At 41.2% G+C, this 21,175-nt stretch overlaps 2 protein-coding genes across 2 annotated transcripts in view; one reads left to right on the forward strand and one right to left on the reverse strand.

The window, feature by feature from the left end:
- LOC133168420 (neurexin-1-beta-like) overlaps positions 1-4,106 on the reverse strand; it is a 107,039-nt gene extending 102,933 nt beyond the window's left edge. Inside the window, exon 1 of the mRNA XM_061299972.1 lies at positions 2,637-4,106. The gene's annotated coding sequence lies outside the window, so the exon portion shown is untranslated. The remainder of the gene's footprint in view (positions 1-2,636) is intronic.
- A 5,523-nt stretch (positions 4,107-9,629) lies between these two features.
- pygma (phosphorylase, glycogen, muscle A) lies at positions 9,630-18,308 on the forward strand. Its single transcript, XM_061299358.1, has 20 exons — positions 9,630-9,982; positions 11,612-11,713; positions 11,808-11,886; positions 12,348-12,451; positions 12,687-12,818; positions 12,923-13,034; positions 13,126-13,208; positions 14,039-14,182; positions 14,350-14,442; positions 14,532-14,678; positions 15,456-15,619; positions 15,712-15,826; positions 15,918-16,019; positions 16,191-16,338; positions 16,422-16,480; positions 16,690-16,831; positions 17,073-17,280; positions 17,349-17,483; positions 17,617-17,683; positions 17,794-18,308. Exons 1-20 carry the CDS (start codon positions 9,740-9,742, stop codon positions 17,941-17,943), a joined length of 2,529 nt encoding a protein of 842 aa, XP_061155342.1. The 5' UTR covers positions 9,630-9,739; the 3' UTR covers positions 17,944-18,308.
- Positions 18,309-21,175: the final 2,867 nt, after the last annotated feature.

A 21,175-nucleotide genomic window follows, 5' to 3' on the forward strand; every position in this document is an offset into this window, starting at 1 on the left:
ATTAGAAGCAGCAGTGGTCCGCGGGCCCCATTCCTCTGCCAGAGCCAGGAGAGGGAAAGGCCAGGGCCACCGCATCCAGTCTGCGGATGTGACCTTGATGGGCTATGATAGAGAGGAAGCGACACAATTCGCAATGCCACACAATATCTGTAACCTTCTACAGCCTGCGCGAGCCACTGAACAATGCCAGACACACACACACACACATTATGTCAACTCTGCCCCGCGATTAATTCTCGCAGTCTCCTCCTTCGTGCCATCCAATCATCCATCTCTCTTTGCATATTGGCTGCTGCCTTTGTGTGAGGTATCTTCATTTCAAATATGATTTCCTTTTCATGCTCAGCAGCTGCTCTGCTAATTTAAAAGCCATCGTGGCTTAAAGGAAGTCCACATACTATTCGTTCAAATTCTATGATCCATCCATCCATCCATCCATCCATCCATCCGTCCAGCCATTCGTCCATCCATCCATCCATCCATCCATCCATCCATCCATCCATCCATCTATCCATCCACCCACCGACCCATCTATCCACCCACCGACCCATCCATCCATCCACCCATACACCCAACCAATCCACCGACCCATCCATCCATCCATCCATCCATCCATCCATCCATCCATCCATCCATCCATCCATCCATCCATCCATCCATCCACCCAACCAAAACAACTGTTACAATTTTGACAGATGTTATTATTAAAGAGTCAGAACAGAGCAGTCTAGTGTTAAAAACTCTTCCGCAAGAGCAGAATATTTACTGAGTGGTCAGTGATGCAATATTGTGTTGTGTCATTGTGTTAGAGCTGATATGGACAAAAAAAGCAAACAAATGTGTTCTGAGCTGAAATAGACACTGTGCAGGGAGCATGACTGTTGGGAAAGCAAGTTCAACAAACACAAAAGCCAGATGTTATTGGACAGCAAACTAAATATATCAAAATACTCCAAGCTGGACTTTTTTCTTACCATACGACCGTTCTCATTTAGGAGAATGCACTTAAAAGGAGATTTGCTTTTAAACAAGTGCGTTACTGAACCCAGAAGAGAACCAGCAGTGTAGCCAAGCAGAATAGATGTGTTCTACAACAGAACTGCCATGCAAAACTGATTCACTGAAGACACGAGAGGGGAGGAGGAGGGGTTGGTGCTGGATTACCCAATTCAGGTGGACAGGAAATCAGCTCTGCCCTGTGAGAAATCCTCCACACTCTGGTGAAACGCAATGTGCTGTCATTGGAGTCAAATTTGCATAGCAAATATGGGAGAAGCAGGAAGGAACAGCAGGATGCATGGAAGAATTATGTGAGGCGTTACAGGCTCTTTGAAAGATCAGGATAATGACTTTATATGCCCACAGAGGTAGGAAATAATGCACTTTCTCCCATGATTTTCACTTGAGTATTTTATCTTCTGCTCGTTACTTTTTTAAAAAAATCTATTGTTGCATAGCAGTGTAATGAATCTGAAGTTCTGGGAGTATTTGTGCCAAAGTGCCTTTAAGAGGCGTGACCTAGTGAGTGAAAGATCTGCCGTGTGACGTGCTTAGATCGGTGTGAGCAATCTTCTCAATGCTCCTTGCAAATGTTCACCATTTTGTATTTGAGTGCTTGTCCTTTTTAATAAACAAGTGGAGGTGCACTTGCACGCATAATTTAAAAAGAATAATAAGCCGGTCAAAAACCTCGGAAGTTAAGATCCCGCCATATAATAGTTAGACAACTCTTTTGTAAAAAGTGTGCTATTAACTTCAGTTTCTTAATAATAATAATAAAAAAAAAAACGATCTCACATTTACTGACAGCCGCCCACATTTGTGTTTCCAATTTTTTATATATAGAAAAAGAAACCAATTGGATGTTGAAACTCCACTGCACGCCTCGTGCGTGGCCTCACCTTGCTGAACTGACACCACATGGAGGCAGGCAGCAGCTGCTGCTGCTTCCTATGGAGGCGTACATGCTAGGATGGAGCTTTTAAATCCTTATCGGAGCCCAGGTTTTGCCAATTCTGCGAGGAGAAAAAACATGAGTGGTACTTTCTCCAACCTCTATCTTGGCAGCGAGTCTTTTCCCCACAGAACACCCCTCCCCTCAATAATAAATAGGCTACCAGCAGCATCTGAGGCAGCCTTCACCTCACTTTTAGGCCAAATGAAGACAAGCCATGAACATGTGCATCATGAACACAATGGGAGCCCTTGGCTCTCGTTCACGCTGGTGGCTGAAGCCTTGATGCAAACAATCACCCAGCTCTACCGTGCCACTGCATGTCTCCACTCTCCAGGCATGCAATTAATACGCGACCTCAACCTGCTTATTTTAGGGCGCACGCTCTTCCCCAACATTGATTTAAAAAAAAAATAGAAAAAACACCTGCCTTAGAATTGGATCACGTCTGTTTTTTTTTTTAACACGAGTTCCCAAGCATGGGTATTAATGTATGAAGAAGGGGGGAAAAAGTGTAAAATAATTGGTCGAATTGAAATAGCCCGCAGCAATAACAACTCCATACAAAGCTGACATTGAAAAGACATGCAAACCAAAAACCCGGGTGCGTTTTTGCTGCGTTCAAGCTCATTAAGAAGCTTCATTTTGCGGCTTGAGTGTGGGAGGTGCGCGATGTCGTTACCTGTGCCTCAGCCGGCGATCCCACACACAAGCGAAGGGTTTTTGTATTCCGGCCGGTCAAAGACAGCGATGGAGGGGAGGTGGGGGGGAAAAATCCCGTATCAAGGTGAGATAAAAGCAGCTGCAGGAAAAGAAGCGTTATTAATCTTCAGAGTGATGCTGGGTCGTTCTTATCGGCTGTATGCGCGGAGAAAAGCGAGAGCAAGGGAAGCCCCGTGCCGCTCCGTGCAGACAAAGATTCTTCCTCGCCACCGCAGCAGCATCCTCCTCCTCATCCTCAGCATTGGGGGCCGCCTCTCCCCTGACACTTGATGCTAACAGTTGGCGAGGTAGCTCGGCCGGGTTGAGGGCGCGGTCAGCCGTCGTGGACCAATGGAGCTGATCCCACCACATCAACAAGCAGTGGCGTTGCCATGGAGGATTTGGATGGAGCGTTCAAGCACTGGCTGTGCAGAGTGCGCGGTTGGCCTCCATTCTAACACAAGTTGGGGTCGTTTGATAAGAAAAAGAAATTATTGAAGGGAGCTCCAAACCCATTACCTGAAAACGAGGTACTGTTGAATTACATGCAAGTATCAGTTTTGGATTACATTAAATCCATGTCTAGCTAGAAATAATGAAAAACCACCGGTCAACACCTCCACTAAAAAAAAAAAGAACAACCTATATGATTAACTCAATTTAAATTTACATTCTAAATAAAATGGCGTTACTAAGTACATGAACACACTTTAAAGAATTCTGTAACCTCCAACCCATGAGAAAGCCAATTCCTCCTCTTGACAGCAATTACTTTGCAGCCGAAGTTTGGCGCCATCTTGTGGCAGCTTAGTGTGCCATCAACAGACAACAAAAACTGCAAACAGGTGAGTTTTCACAGAAAATATTTACACCTAATTTAGAGACTTCAATCAATTTAACATGCATATTTTGGGCTAAGATGGGAGGAAGAGTTAGTATCTGGAGAATGCAAACTCCAAATGGTGAAAGTAAATCAATGTCATTTAAGAAGTGATTTGGCCAGGGGAAAAGCTGACGCTATCTGCTACAAGAATAGAAAAAAATTCAATTTCTGCACAAATATTTTTCTAAAATGAAAAGAAGAAAGCAGCTCCATTCAGCAAGAAATATTGAGTCGATCGGGACACAAACTCAGCAGGCTGAATCGAGCTTGTGGGCTTTTTGTTTCACACTTGTGATTTAGCTTTCAATCAACATGTATGATTGTGGAATGTGGGAGGAAGCCAAAGTACCTGGAGAAAACCCACGCAACCCCGGGGAGAAGATGCAACCGCCAGACGCCGAGATTCAAACCCTGAATCGAAAATGTGAGTCAGGCGTGCTAACAAGTAACCCACTGCCCTAAGGGGATATTCATTTAACAATATTTATTATTGCGGTTGTAGTGGTTTAAAAGTGCCCTGCAGCATACTGAGAGCTCTTTTTCAGATTGTTTATATCGCTTGCGCAGAATGATCCAATACGATTCCAACTCCAACCACAATAACAAATATGTATGTTATTAAATGCATACCTCTCGGAAAGTGACAAAAAAGAAATGCCTTGAGCTTTCATTTATGTAGGTTTATTTGTTTACTTTTTTATGCAGTATCCTGAATTCAGGTCCCATTTTTTATTTTGGTATTTTTGAGAATAAACTAATATAATAATAATAATAATAATAATAATAATAATAATAATAATAATAATAATAATAATAATAATAATAATAATAATAATAATAATAATAATAATAATAATAATAATAAGTACAGGTAAAATGTTGTAGGCCACCAATGGTTCTCTTTGAGGGCTGTTTCTTTATTTTTAATCAAAGCAGGACTTTGAATCCTGGTCTAGCATTGAGTCATGACAAATGAGATGTCTTGTGAGTTTATATGAAGAAGCCACAAGGTTGCACATATTAATGCGTACTTGGAAGCAAGCCACTTGAAAAGTAATAATGAAGTCTGCGACTGGAAATGCTCTATTAAATCCTATCCATCCCCATTAGGGATAAGTAATATACATTTTCGGACTTGAGAAGCTGCATGCAGTCATACCGCATCAGATCTAGATATAATGTCCAATGAAAACTCTGAATAGGACACGATAAGATGAAGGATTGGAAATGATGCAAGCCAGAAACACAATAATAATAACTAAATAAATAAATCCCAACGTTAGCGTCCCACAGATTGAGATATTTTTGTGAGAGAATATTTTCCCTTTTAAGTGACAGCACAAGGCCCTAAAGCACGCCGAGGTGTGCTTTTAAGGACCCGAGCCATCCCTGCGAGAGATAAAGTCAAAGCTATCTCACATTTGAGGATGACGTATGAATTATGAATGTGCTCAAATGTATCTTTTTTTTTCTTGAAAAACAATTCAGCCTGAGTGCATAAATGGGGAGAACATTTTTGCTGTCAGATTGGTAAATGCAGATTAAAAGGAATATATTTTTTTCGTACTTAATAATATAAAGGCCTTTTATTGTGCAATTAAATGCTTTTGGAAGACTAATTAGACTTTGTGCAGTTCTGTTTATTTCCTTTCAGAAATTCTAAGAAATTATGGAAAATGATCCCAATTTCTCAAGCTTCAAAATGAATTATAACTACAAAGAACTATTTTTTTTATGTGCTAGATTAGAATCATCACATCACAAATGCATGGTAGGTTGAAAAGTTCAAAAGCATTAAGCGCGCAGATGCCATCCCATGTTTACGAGGATATATTTCACTGGTACTTAGGGCTTAGCAAGTGTTACTCTTTTTACCGTGCTCCGAAAAAATGCACACCATCACTCTAATATGGTTGCTAAGGAATAATATTTGTATCAGTCTGATGGATTCCCAATTGATGAATATAAAAAAAAAAGGTTAACATGAGTTTCCTTTTATGGGAACATACCAAAGGTCATCGTCAAAGTCATAATGAACACGAGCATTATTTCAATCGAAGCTCCACCTTGATGAACACCACATCCTTTCACAACATCAGATATATTTGGAATGAAACCAGCCAGGCAGAACTATCGTACCCTCAGCTAAGAAAATAAAAAGTACAGATAATGCAAGACTGTGTTTTACTTCTGCGCACATAATTATGATTGTGTTCAGTCAATCAGCAGTTTGCGTCCCTTTGGGATGCCATCTTCCGAGAGACTCGCCTTCCCTCTCTGCCTCTTAGCATTGTGCTGGTAAAGAAAAGAAACAAAAAGCTGCGGCTGCATGAGCATTTGTTGATTTTTGGAATTTCATTTCGTCGTACTGGTATTCACAACAAGCCAGAGAGATGCAATGGATTTTAGTCCCTGATGCAATTAATACAGTTGGCTTCTTAGGAAAGCGGAAATGACTGCAGTGGGCATGTTTTAAAAATTAAACCATTAAGCTCTTCACAACTTATTTTTTTCCTTCAAATTTAGCATATTACTCTTGCTGTTGTCTAGGGAAAATATTATAAATGATACAAGAGTTAATGGTCATCTTTAAACAAACGAGTGCAAACACACTGGAGGTCCACCAAAGCCAAGATAGTCGAGCACTCTGTGTTCCTTTACATCCAAACAAAAATCTGGCCAGCGTGTAGTTCAAACAGCAGAAACGAGCCTTGTTACTTCACGTCCACTGGCGGTTACTTCCAAGCTTTTGCTCTTACAAACAAACATCCTGTAGCCAAAAACACACAGTTAGAATTTGAACATAATGAGCAGAAGCACAGAAGGGAACAGTAAAAAATAAAGAATTGCCGACAGAGTGACTGCGGACAAATTGTTTGGTGGTGGTGGATTCAGAATTGTGATTCCAAACTGTCCAGACTGTGACCTGATTTGACGAGGAACTTATGAAAAGTGAAACTCAAATGGGTTCGCGTGTCGGTGCATATGTCAACTTCTCGTCCTTGTGTCCTTGCTGCAGGATTTACCAGCAGGTGACTATTTCTTACGTGCTGATCAGAGCACTCGATGCAATTAAGTCATTCTTTGTCACAAAGTTTGGCTAGGAAAAAAAAAAAAAGGAATGTGATGGTTAGTATTCTTTGCTCACAACAGCGAGACTGTAATTCAATGACATGACATTGTAAGAATATTCATTTAAAAAGGAAACAAATAGTATTTAAATCATTTGATCACTTTTGAAGGTGAAATTACAAGAGAAAGTGAATACCGTATTTTCCGGACTATAAGGCGCACCGGACTATAAGGCGCACCTTCAATGAATGGCCCATTTTAAAACTTTGTCCTTATATAAGGCGCACCGGACTATAAGGCGCACCAGTAATGCAGGTCAGATTTTTAATCCAAATCAAATCATTCTCCATTTTATCTCTTTTATTCCAACTTCAGACAAATTACTTTATAACCACAAAATAATGATCCATAGTCTTTTTGATTCATGATTCATAGTCTTCAGCGGGCCACTTATGATTGATTTCATGTCACAATGCTTCGGGACAGTTTAAATTTAGGAATATGGCGCACCGGACTATAAGGCGCACTGTCGGCTTTTGAGAAAATTCTAGCTTTTTAGGTGCGCCTTATAGTCCGGAAAATACGGTAATTAAGTTTAGAATTATTGCTTCTGAAACATTTTGTGCTAATTTGAACTGCTCATAATTTTCGATTTTTTAACCCAGAAAAAAAACTGCGCCTCACCTGCTGGAATATCCAAAAACAATTTGTAACAAGACGGCAACAAGAAGCCGGATTCTTCCCGTGAACTAACCGTTTGTGACGTAGGCCGAGCACGCCCCTGCAGATGTCATTGTGCCAGACAGCTTTCAAATACATTTATGATACGTGGGTGCAGAAAGCTTTTCACGGAGTGTGCTCCATAAAGCAGGGTTTGGTTGAACCCATTGGATTTCACCTCCTACATTACTCTCAATAAATTTCAGGGCTGTAATTAAAGAGAGTGTCAAGATGGGAAAATTGGGTATTTTTCTTTTTTTGTGGAGTAAGGTCAGTAATGCATTCATTTCGCAATTAATTTGTCAGAACACAAAAAAAGCAACAATTCAAATATGTTTCATTAAAAGGTCAAGTATCCCTTGTGAGCAATACTACATTGATCATTTCCACACAAAACATGTAATTACCAAAGCAGATATGGTAATTTTCTTTCTTTTTTTTTTTTTATCCAAGCAAAACACGGTGGCTATCGTAACGCACTGGAGAGTATCAGCGTCCCGGTTGATCTAATAACTGTGATTAACGTTCCGTTAATCACAACCTTTATGAAACAACTGAGGCCGATGGTTTCGTAATGGACAAAGTCAAAATGTCACGGACGAACTGACGTATTATTGTTGCCGTGGCTTCCTTTAACCAATTTATAGAGCAAAAAAGGTTGCGCTTTATAAATACCCACTCTGTGTCCATCAGGCCGGAAACAAGTGTGTGGTCTACAACTGCTTGATGCACTATTTGACAGAACAGCCAGTAGACATGTAGGAACATAATTTGCTCATCATAATGGACAAATCAGGGACACGCCAGCTTCAATCTCTGTCATTTGTTATGTGATGGTTCCTCTGTTGCCGGGGTCATTGGCTATGCAGGGGCGTTAATGGAACAGCATGAAGGGGACTATTAAACCACATGAAATATCTTGACAGACGTTGCCATTAGGAAACATTTGTGATTTAATTCACACAGTCGTTCAATTGTGCTGCTGCGCTCGGGAACCGCGTCTCTCTTTGTCACTCTGACGTCTTGTCCAGTGTGCAAATGTTTGGAAAGACGTGTTAATTTTACCCCCTGTATTTTTTCTGTCAACTTGTAATGAACGCCGCGCTGAAATCCATTCCGTGTTGACACTAAAAACAACCCAAACCAATTTCAAAGAGGCCTTGGCCGCTCTGTGACAAAGGCGCGGAAAAATACACGGCTGTTGTTTGCTAGCTCGAGCTGACATTAACGAGATATGCCTTTCAAATATCATGGCCTTTGGGACTGGGTCAGAGTTACTATTTATAGAAGGTCAAGACTTTACGATAGTTTGGCTTGCGAGTGCGATAACTTAAAATAGAGTGGCTCGGCTGCAGATGATTGGGAGTCTGATGTGACTACGGGCTGTTGAATAAATGCGATCTAAACACAAAGGCTGAATCACTGCTACGCGAGGACTGTTGAGACGCTAGCAAGACAATGTGGAACGTTTATCTGCAATGCAGATGGCCCCCATACCATCTAGAAATGTGTACATATAGCATCACCTATCCATGTGATAATTGGCGGGCATTTGCGGTGTTGGGCTTCAGCAAAAACATAAAAAATACGTTGGTTGGGATTTAATATACCATCTGCTAAATTGGCCATTGCTGCCAATGATGAGAGGGAAAACGAGTTAGCCACTATAGCTGCCAGACATACTCATCATCAGCATGTTTCTCCGCTGGAACAACTTTTGCAAAGTGTACCCAAGGTAGCAATGCGGCTTATGACAAGCAGCAATGTAAAAAAAAAAAAAAAATGAAATTCAGGTGTCATTATTACCGATGTCGCAACCATTTGAAGGTGAGCGCTACTGCATTTTTATTTTCCTTGCAAAAATATATATTTTTTGCCATTATTTTTGGCTTCCTTGTTACCCAACTCTGGCTGATCTAAATTTCTGCCTTTTTGATTGCATGCCTTGCAGATTTTACAGCCACTTATTTCACGCTTTGTGCAATATTTATGTTTATGCACTGGCATATGTAAGAATTTGTGTCAGAGGATTTTTTTTCTTTTCAACGTGGAGCAGTCTGCTCGTTCTTTTTATATCCTTAATGTTCTCGGTTATGTGAAAAAGCACAATCGTGATGACTGAGGAATCCTCAGTCATCCTCAGTGAGGATAAAACCTAATGTCATCATCATCCTCGAGAACCACTGTTAATGGGGTCTACCATTTTAAAATTACACAGAACATGCTCCACCCTTTACCAAAACGGCAAACTAGCCCCGCCCTCTTTGTAATATTTATAGTAGCGCCTTTAAAAAGCTGATCCCAAGACCGCACTGTGCTGCCTCTCTATCTGTGTGTCTGGGCCTGGTGGCGCTTGCTTAACATAAACAATTCTCCCAGAGGTCTCAGCTAGCAAATCCTGAGCCGCCATGTCCAAACCCTTGTCCGACCATGACAGGAAGAAGCAGATCTCTGTGCGAGGCCTGGCCGGCCCCGATAATGTCTCCGAGCTGAAGCTGAATTTCAACAGGCACCTCCACTTCACGCTGGCCAAAGACAGAAATGTGGCAACGAGAAGGGATTACTACTTTGCTCTTGCCCACACCGTGCGGGACCACTTGATCGGCAGGTGGATCAGAACCCAGCAGCACTACTATGAGAAAGATCCCAAAGTAAGTTCAAGTCATAACAGGAGCAGATACTCAACATCCAAAGTCACGTGACCTAACCGAATGCACCCGATCGGTAGTGGCTAAAATATAATTTTTCTTGGTCAAGCTTAAATCCGCCTGCTGTTAAATACGGGCCAGGTTTCATTGCATTGAAGCAAAAGCTTCTCATTCCTCAGCTGTACTGGAGCAGCCTGAGTCCAATCTAATGCCAGGGCATGACATTTAAACTTCACAAGGGCTTCTTAGCAGTCTGCTGCTAAGCTTCCATTCTTCCACTGCGCTGAAACATTAAACCTCTCCGTGACCTTCTGCTCCGCCTCACCATAAAGCATACAGCCTCTGCTTGTCGCACATGAGCACATGCCTCCAAGGGCGGCGGGATTCATATCTACGCCTCCGTGCAGGTGCGTGCCATGCACCTTTAGAAGAAGCGAACCCACACTTACAATAGTCAGCTGTCACAAATAGGAGCTTGGCAGCCGAGTGAAACCAATAGCAATTATATTTACATGAAAGGAAAATTGCCGTTTGCTATTTAATAAATCACTCTGAAAAATAAAGGGGATTTTTTTTTCTTCCCTTTTTTTGACATCCAAAAGAGTCATTGTTCTGTCACTTAAGTGCCTTTTGTGTTCACCCAAGCAGGGTGACATTTACTTGAAGAGTGGAATACATTTTTAGAACAGGTTTAATCCAGCGCCGGTGGGATGCAACCTCACACTGAACCGCCCGACCCTCCCGACTGTATCGACCTTGTTCGCTGCAGCAGACTGAAAGGTCAAAGGTGAATTCCTTGAAAAGAAACCTTGAACAGAGCTGTGAGCTCGGGTACTGCAAAGCGACTGTGCCAGATTTATTGATGATATTTATAAGTATCAGTTACAAAGGTAACTAGGACAGCGAGACGAATCGACAAAATTAAAGTCGGTTAAGATGCGTGACAAATCCGATCAAATGACTGAACTGTGGTTGTCACGAGGCTTTGTCGTGAGTATTTATCATTGTCATTTATTTATTTTCTTCAACAAGCACTTGTATCACTCCAGAGTTGAACTCCACAAGGAAAGAATATCACTCTCAGGCTGACCTTTACAACGACCTCCACGGGAGCTATTTTTGCCAAAGCAAAATGTTGCCCTTATGTAATACAGAATGCAATTTGTCCCTTCGTCCCTTCCCTTCAGTGCGCATCCGTCTTCTCAATTTCAGAAGAGGTGAAAGAAAAAAAAAAACTAGCTAAATGGCAAAGGCTAAAACACTAAACAGGTGAAAGATTACTGATACATGCAATGTGATCGCAAGGAATATTTTTTGGGTGGGGGGGATACTGTACGTCAAATATCAGAGGAGAATGTATTTTTGGTTTCAGTCATATACAGTATTCGCACCTATTTGGGAATCCCCCCCCACTGTGATACAGTGGCTAAAATGTACTTTATTATTCTGGTTTTTAATGAACACTTTGGCCCACTACACTACTGTTCCATTAACTTAAATCATGACGGTGGTACTTGGAGAGTGTTTTAATTGGTACTTGGTGTAAAAAGTTCCATAGCCGGCGACATATATATATATATATATATATATATATATATATATATATATATACTATTTTGCTTTTCAACACAGCGTGTTTACTACATTTCGCTGGAGTTCTACATGGGCCGCACCCTCCAGAACACCATGGTGAACCTCGCACTGGAAAACGCCTGCGATGAAGCCACATACCAGGTGAAAGGAAGAAGTTTAATATTTTTTAAGCCAGCTTTGAAAATTGAAATCAATTTATTAATATCAGCCTATGTGTGCGCTCTGGACTTTTTAGTTGGGTCTGGACATGGAGGAACTGGAGGAAATGGAAGAAGATGCCGGTTTGGGAAATGGTGGACTTGGTCGACTAGCCGGTACGTGTTTTTAAATTATCTTTACAAGTTTGAATGTTTCAAATTTTTATTGTAGTACCGTATTTTCTGGACTACAAGGCACACCGGACTATAAGGCGCACCTTCAATGAATGGCCCATTTTAAAACTTTAAAACTCATGTCAGATTTTTAATCCAAATTAAATCATTCTCCATTTTATCTTTTTTATTTCACCTTCAGGCGCAACAAATTACTTTATAATCACAAAGTAATGATCCATGGCCATTTTGATTCATGATTCATAGTCTTCAGCGGGCCACTTATGATTGATTTCATGACACAACGCTTCGGGCCAGTTTAAATTTAGGAATTTGGTCCATATATATAAGGCGCACCGGACTATAAGGCGTACTGTCAGCTTTTGAGAAAATTTTAGGTTTTTATAGTCCGGAAAATACGGTACTTGAATTTGGAAGAGTGTTCATTTTTTGGGGGGTTCCAGCTTGTTTCCTGGACTCTATGGCGTCCCTCGGCCTGGCTGCCTATGGTTACGGTATCCGCTATGAATTCGGCATCTTCAATCAGAAAATAGTGAACGGCTGGCAGGTTAGTAACACCGGCAATCTCCCTCTTTTCTTTGCAAAAAGATGTACGGTATATTCCTAGGTCTTATTTCAGGACAGATGTGGGCTTAGGCAACCGAATGGGATAAAGTGAATAATATCCATAATTATGTGTTATCATTATCTCGTCTTGATTGTCCTTGTCATTTCCTGGGTCTGACTCAGCTCGGAACGTACTCACCTAATGAGTGTTTTTCGCTGGCAATGTCATTACCAAGGTTGAAGAGGCCGATGATTGGCTGCGCTATGGCAACGCCTGGGAGAAAGCACGTCCAGAGTATATGCGCCCCGTGCACTTCTACGGCAAGACCGAGCATCACCCCGATGGAGTCAAATGGGTTGACACACAGGTAGAAAAAAACAAAAAACTATATATAAATACAGAGAGTGAGAGCTATCATGAGTCAAATCTAAGAATCTAAATGGCTTCTCTCTTCCTGTAATGTGTTGGCAGGTAGTTTTGGCTCTGCCATATGACACCCCGGTCCCTGGCTACAGAAACAACGTAGTCAACACCATGAGGCTGTGGTCTGCAAAGGCGCCGTGTGAATTTAACCTTAAAGACTGTAAGCGTCTTATGGAAACTTTAGAGTCTCGCAACATAAAAAGGGTTTTGTAAATTTATTTTTGTGTGTGCTTTTTTTTTTTTTTTTATAGTCAATGTCGGTGGCTACATTCAAGCTGTGTTGGACCGTAACCTGGCTGAGAACATCTCTCGCGTGCTGTATCCCAATGACAACGTAAGAAAGGACTATTTGGATGTGTGAAATTATACAGCTGTCATGCGACATTACTTCTATTCAGGTACATCGCGTTATCTTATAATATAGATTTGCATAATCTGGGACCCGAGGACCTCAGGGTCTTTGTCTTCAGCTACCTTTTAAATCTGACATAAGAGCTGACCACCATATGCCTACCTCCCTACGGGCTCCAGATGGAGGATTTGCTTGAGAAGCCTAAAGCTTTAGCTATACCCAAGTCATGGTAATTTATGTGTGAGAAAGTGGTTGACCTAATATTTAGGTGCCATTTGAATTTAATTTTAGCCAGTCTGTATTGTTTATGGTGTCTATTTTTATCTCCAAGAATGTCGTGATGAAGCTCAATTGAGATAAATTCAGCTTTTATCTCATTTTTTATTAAATGTGGACACGACCCTAATTTTTTACGTCAAATGCGAAGCTGTGCACTTTTGGATTGTCATTTATTTATAAATGTCATGTTTAAGTTCACTCAAAAATATTATTGCCAACCGGTTTCACGCAAGGGTATTGTTAGTCCAACGCTAAAATATTAGTTTGACATTTACTCAAGATTTGGTGTTTTGAAACAAAAGTCAGCATAAGAAAAGTAACTAAAATCTGTTAACCTTTCAGTCGTCATGCAGAGTTCACAATTGAATCATTACGTAAATATATATCTGCAATTTATGTTATCCCGAAATTTTTAAACGGAACACAGTGAAGGCAACGATATACTAAGGGGACTTGAGGTTTTTCTAGTTGTCTGTGTGAAACAATAACGATGTTCAATGGACAAATACATACCCAAGTGTGTGTTTTCTCAGTTTTTTGAGGGCAAGGAGCTGCGTCTGAAGCAGGAATACTTTGTGGTGTCTGCCACCCTGCAAGACATCATTCGCCGTTTCAAGGTCTCCAAGTTTGGCTCCAGGGAGATTGCTCGCACAGATTTCAGCAAACTGCCTGACAAGGTAAAAAAAATAAACTAGTTTCTGTCAAATTGAAACAACCCACTCCAGAGTAAAAATTGCCTCTGTCAGTGTGTTTAATGCATTGTAGCAGGCTGATTAACGTATCAGAAGAGTGGCTTGGGTGTTTTCTAAAACTGACTCATGACATTTATTTTTATTTTTTTCAGGTTGCCATCCAGCTGAATGACACTCACCCAGCTATGGCTATTCCTGAGCTGATGAGGGTTCTGGTTGATGAAGAGAAGCTTCCATGGGATAAGGTTAGGCAGAGTTTTTCAATATGCATACCAGAGGAATCAACTCATATAAAATGATCTTCTACACCTAAAAATAATTTCCTTCTGGATAGGCTTGGGACGTGTGTGTGCGTACGTGTGCCTACACCAATCACACAGTCCTCCCAGAAGCTCTGGAGCGATGGCCAGTGGACCTGTTTGCCCATCTGTTGCCCCGCCACTTGGAAATTATCTTTGAGATCAACCGTCGCCACCTGGAGGTTAGTACTGTGTATTGCTACATGTCTCTTTATTACCCCTGCTGAGGAATAATATATTTCAGCTGATTGGCCTGTTCATCGGTTAACTAAGGTGCAGGCTTTTATTAATATTCATTATTTTTAATAACCTGATTGGAAATGATTCCAATTGAATAATAGGAATTACAGTTGTACATTGTAATTCTGTTGAACTAAATAATAGAAGGGGATTTATTTGATTCACGAGTAAATTATGCAGGCCTGGGGATCTACTGTACGCTTTTAGAATGCAAACTTAAGAATCATTTTCTGTCTGTTTCACATGGCTTGATTCCCCAGTTCAGCCCTTTAGGGGACTAACGACGGGTCCTGGGTTTTTCCTACACTCCGGTGAATGAAGTGAATGCGACTGATTCTTTTGCCACCCCGAAGCTAACAAACTAAACACTGCACCCCATTTCCATCAGCCGCAAATATTCCAAAGATTATGGCTTTAAGACAGCATTTTTCAGACACACAATTTCAGGAGGAAATAACGAGGTTTGAGACATGCCTCCGTCTCCGGCGCACATCGGTCCTCTCTGTCAGTGGTGTTTCACTGCTGAGCCGCTGACAGTCGCTTGGGGACTTATGTGCCAAAGCGCGAATTAAAGGTGAAAAGTAAAACGACATTTGCTTTCATTCGTCTGTGCGACTTTGACAGCAATTCTAAGTAAAGTTAGGGGATGGCAGGAGATGCTTACTAACAAGAGCAAAACAAATTCTTCTATTTATTGATGTCCAATGTCCTTTTGTCAGAACGTCGCTGCAAAGTTCCCCGGCGATCATGAGCGTCTGGCCCGTATGTCCCTGGTTGAAGAAGGTGGACAGAAGAGGATCAACATGGCCCATTTGTGCATCGTCGGCTCACACGCGGTCAACGGCGTGGCCCAGATCCACTCAGACATCCTCAAAGCCACTGTGTACGTACACGACGGCGGTCGCGGCGGTCTGCGCACCTCCGACCGTGAGCCGTTTTATTATTTGCGCGTCCTGATTTATGTCCGCCCGGCAGCTTCAAGGACTTCTACGAAATGGAGCCACATAAGTTCCAGAACAAGACGAACGGCATCACCCCTCGCCGCTGGCTGGTGATGTGCAACCCTGGCCTGGCTGAGGTCATCGCCGAGGTTAGCGGTGGATTAAACGCGGCGATATCCCTCTTAGTGAGTAAAAAAACGTAGGAGGTTAACGCTCGCTTTCTATTCGTGTCTAATTAAGAGAATCGGCGAGGACTTCATCCGTGACCTCGATCAGCTGCAGCGCCTGCGCAAGCTCGTGAACGACGAAGCTTTCATCCGCGATGTTGCCAAAGTGAAGCAGGTGAAGTCAAGTTCATCTTTTTGATCGCTGTTTGGTCCTCTGGGCTTAATCTGCAACTTCTTCAACTATTTTTCTACTTTTGTTACAGAATTGTTTTGCTCGATATAAAGCAAATGCTACAACTATCACAACAGCTACAACTATCAAAGAATCCATCTTGTTATTTTTCAGGAAAATAAACTCAAGTTTGCCGTGCATTTGGAAGATCACTATAAGGTTAAGATCAATCCGAGCTCCATGTTTGACGTCCAAGTCAAGAGAATCCACGAATACAAGAGGCAGCTGCTCAACTGTCTGCACATCATCACCTATTATAACCGTAAGCATCCATTTTAATTTACGTCACAAATAATAAACTAACAGGGAAAAGTCAGTGTTTAAGTTTCTTCATATCCCTGTCAGGAATCAAGAAAGAGCCCAACAAGCAGTGGACACCAAGAACCGTTATGATTGGCGGAAAGGTATGCGCCTTAAAACTGACCAAATTAACTATTGTGGAAAATGTTGGCGTTACGCAAAACGGAGCGCACGATTCGCTTCCAAAGCTGTCAAAAAATCAACAACCTTCCGGAATGAAAAAGATCATGTTCGACTTTGAGGCCCCATTGTCAGCTGGATTTGTTTGCAGCTGGTCAAACGTCTCACGTGACATGTCATTTTTTTTTCGCAGGCCGCTCCTGGCTACCACACTGCCAAGATGATTATTCGTATGATCACAGCTATCGGCGAAGTGGTCAACAATGATCCCGTGGTGGGAGACCGCCTCAAAGTTATCTTTTTGGAGAACTACAGAGTCACACTTGCTGAGAAAGGTATTTCACGCCCCCTTTGCCCTCGTCTGCTTTTGTTTTGTTGTTCTTTTGGCCACCAGCAGATGGTGAAAAATCCTGGTCACAGTCGGTATCAAAAATATGGCTGGCGGGCCAGAACTGGTCCGCTAGGAGCCTCAATCTGGCCCCTCATTTCAATCGACAATTTTACTGTTAAATCCCACTTGCCATTTGAACTACAATGCTCAAGGGTCATCGGCCGCTTACCTCTGTCATCTTTCAGCCATCCCAGCTGCTGACCTCTCCGAGCAGATCTCCACGGCAGGCACAGAGGCCTCCGGCACCGGCAATATGAAGTTCATGCTGAACGGCGCTCTGACCATCGGAACTATGGATGGAGCCAACGTGGAGATGGCTGAGGAAGCTGGCGATGGCAATCTCTTTATCTTTGGCATGAGAGTGGATGACGTTGATGAAATGGACAGGAAAGGGTAAGGCGTCGACTCTCATCTGGCCAAATCCTACAGTCAGAAATGAACAGTAGGTGATCTGCCTGTAGGTACAATGCTCAAGAGTACTACAATCGCCTGCCTGAGCTGAAACAAGCCATTGACCAGATCGCTGGAGGCTTCTTCAGCCCAAAGCAGCCTGACTTGTTCAAAGAAATCGTCAACATGCTGATGCACCACGACAGGTAAAGGCTTTCGCTAAAAGCCATCAAAATAACAGCAAGTATATTTTACGTGTTGGTAGAATTACCACAGAGACTAATCATGTATATCTGCTGATTTTTCATCATCCCGTTAATCGTGTTATTTCCCGCACAGATTTAAGGTCTTTGCTGATTATGAGGACTACATTAAATGCCAGGAGAAAGTCAATGCGCTTTATAAGGTATGCGTAAGGAATTACGCCTTGATTGTAATCACGTAATTGTATTCAATTCAAATCATCCCATATGAATATCGTCAATTTAATCATCACTGATCATTTAATCAATCCAGAACCCCAAGGAATGGACCAAGAAGGTGATCCACAACATTGCTGGATGTGGAAAGTTCTCCAGTGACCGTACCATCGCCCAGTACGCCCGTGAGATCTGGGGAGTGGAGCCCACACTGGAGAAACTCCCCGACCCTGATAACCTACACTAAACTGTCCACATGGCGCCATTGCCAACATGATGATAAACATGAACTTGTCTTAACTTCCATGACAGAGGCAGTTTCAGGCAGTTGGAGTCCATCCAAAAAAACTTCAACCGCAATTTCAAATTAAATTCTACTTGCATCAATTCATAGTGCCACAAACAAAAGCCATAGCTACACTTTTCATCTCATTTGCATATATACACAAAACCACAGCTTGCAGCAACATTCAAGGGCTGTAGAGATTGCAATTTAGCTGCTGTGAACTTGATCAAGGAGCTTTGTGAACTGACTGGTGATTTTTTTTTTATGCAAAAATCCCAACGGCACTCACAAGCAAACTCATTCTGAATAAAATGTCAAAAATGCCATTACAGCTTGGATGACTACTTTTATTTTTCTTTCTCCATTTACTGTTGTTTTTGGATGCAGCAATGTTTTGTACTGGCTCAAAAGGACACTGATAACCTTATTAGGGATAATATTTACCATCAGGCGGGGTTATGAGGCTGTCAACCTGTTTTTCACAGTAACAAAGTAACAGGAATTTCAAATGCAGAAGTACAATGAGGAAATCCACAAGATGGGCTATGTGCCTTTGTTTACATGATAATCAACCTTGCAGACAGCTGCTATCTTAGGAACGGTGCATTCAGGTGACGCAATCTGGAAAAAAAGCAGATCTATTCTTGGTGCTGATGAATGCATATGTGTTTGTTTGTTTGTTTGTTTGTTTGTTTGTTTGTTTGTTTGTTTGTTTACCAAATGCCCTACATTAGGCAGATATGATCAGTGTGTAGTGTTTGTTTTGGGGGGCAAGGGGGTTGTTTTTTAGTAGGACACTAAGGATTTTTATTCAGGTTTTTTTTTTTTCGTTGTTATTAAATAATTATATTTAAAGGGCTATTTCAAACTATTTACTCGACGTATGCTCTCACTAAAAAGTTTAGATTGATAAAGGTGGTTTGAAGTTTGAAACAAAATCTTTTTTTTATGATCTGGTCTGGCTCAGTGTAGTATGTTGTGGGATTTTCGCAATTTATATGTGAATGTAGTCACACCCGTGAACTTTACCCCATAAGAATGATTCACAAAGAGCAGGAGATCATCTTGAAAACAAAATGTCAATAAATCTGAATTGAATTGATTCTTTAGATTGGCCTTATCTGCTCGCAAGAGCAGGATGGACTTGAAGTGTCTTTCAAGTGGATCTTTTAGAATCGAGCAGAAACACGCCAACAAAAATACCCTCAACTTGACTGATATAAAATGAGATAAACTTTATTGTCACAGACGTTTGGAGTCAAAAGGGCATTCACGGCTGAAAAAAAAAAGTCATTTTGAGTGAAAGGTCACGGCTCAAAAAAGTATGCATATTATTCTTTTCAGCCACATGCAACAGGCAGTTCTTAGAATGTTTTCACTCACTTTGGACAGACTGTACAGAAAAAAAATGCTTGCCAGAAAAACCACTGAGCATGTGCGTCAACTGCACCTGTTTATTTTACTTTTTAAACTTTAACAGCACGTAAGACAACTATGTGAACAGCCAGCCTGTAACTCATTGGTTATATAAACTGCATAGAAAAATATGCTCAAATTATTCATTTGAATTCAACGTGCTTCTATTTAGCAAAAAACAGCATACGAATGATTGTTGTTTTTAAAAAAAATTAAGGACACTTGTCATGTTTACATACGATAGTACAAATTATGATCTTGTTTATATACGTTCAACGCTTCATTAAAAATTGCTTGTATTATTTGGGGTTTTGGTTACAGAAGTTATGCAAGCTTACTTGTGTATTTGTAGCCATAAACAGAGAGAAAAGTGCAAAGCAATGAGAAGATCAGTAATGTGCTCCTGTCAGTTACGTTTCACCACCGCAATAAAAAGGAAGACACACGTCTTCTTTGGGAGGCGTATCTGATTTTACAAGTTGAAAGTCCAAACGTATTTATGAATGCTGAACGTGACAGAAAATGAATGTGCACAATTTGAAGGCAATATTAAAATGGCTAGTCACTTTCTTTAGATTCAAATGCTGCCCAAAATGACTTAAACAACAACTCAGTGACTCTCACAGCTGAATCAACTCTTTTTTTTTTTTTTTTTTGCTTTGGTGCACCTGCAGCTTCATTCGGTCTGACACCTCATGCTGATTATTAAACAAGTGCATGCAATCCTCAAAACTATTCAGCAGGATAAAAAGGCAAAGGTTTGGAGTTGTTGCTTCAACAATAGCAAGATGACACTTAGTATAATTTGGAAAGGCACTGTACACATACTCTTTGTTTGATGATCAGATTTTTTCCCCCCCAATTGGCCTCTTTTGTAATGTTATGGCTTATTTTGGTGACAGTAATTTGGCTCTGCACGTTTTGGGGAATGCTTCTTTTGTTCCACTGGTGGGAGTTAATAATACAAGCGAGGCACTTCAAGACTTTGACACATGAAATAACTACTGAGGAGAGGGGAGTGGAAAATCAGCGGAACATAGGTATCTGCCCCCTTTTGCTCCCTTGTCCGATCAGACTTTGATCCTATTCAGCAAAGACCCTGCATTCAAGCTCTGCGTTTAGCGAGCGGGTTTGCCAATACCTCGTGTGGCCCGGCTCAATAGCACTTTCAATAATCCAAAGTGCAGACACAGGACTGGTATTTGAAAGCAGATTAATTGCATTAACATGCGAGCACAACTTGATCTACTGCCTTTTCATTTCTTGCTTTTTTTCCAACTATTTGATTTGAGTTGATGTGCTGACAACTATCATTCTGCAGGTAAGTCTTTCCCATATACAGTGGAAAGTCAAAAGTTGATTATTTATCACAGTCTTGATTTTCATGTACCACAAAAACATGGTATTTAAACAAGGGTGTGTAGACTTTTTATAGCCACTGCAAAGTAGTACAATGTTGCACTTTTAATCATTTGAATTATTGATTCTTTGGTAGTCAAAAAAAAAAAGAAATGCAAAAGGCAACTGGTTATTTTGTTTTTGTTGCAAGACAAAAACATTTTTTGTGCTTCATTGATCTAACTACTTTGTGGTTCTAAAATGATGAATGCAACAGAATGAGCTTCCATTGTTTTACAGGTGCTGAAGAAAATACTGATCATGACCAGAACACACTGAGAAATGGTTTTGGAACTTGACAACTAGGCCTGTTGGTGCTGTTAACCATCTGGTGGAAATTAAAAGAAAAAAAAAAAACACACACACACAAATATTGAAA

This window comes from Syngnathus typhle, linkage group LG15 (assembly GCF_033458585.1).
Source record: "Syngnathus typhle isolate RoL2023-S1 ecotype Sweden linkage group LG15, RoL_Styp_1.0, whole genome shotgun sequence".
Lineage (NCBI taxonomy): Eukaryota > Metazoa > Chordata > Actinopteri > Syngnathiformes > Syngnathidae > Syngnathus > Syngnathus typhle.

What these genes read in the sequence shown, in the direction of transcription:
- pygma (XM_061299358.1), top strand. Translation starts at nt 9,740, where the DNA reads ATGTCCAAACCCTTGTCCGACCATGACAGGAAGAAGCAGATCTCTGTG. An exon ending in TCAACCGTCGCCACCTGGAG is followed by an intron (nt 14,679 to 15,455) that starts GTTAGTACTGTG and finishes TCCTTTTGTCAG; the next exon opens with AACGTCGCTGCAAAGTTCCC. An exon ending in GACATCCTCAAAGCCACTGT is followed by an intron (nt 15,620 to 15,711) that starts GTACGTACACGA and finishes TCCGCCCGGCAG; the next exon opens with CTTCAAGGACTTCTACGAAA.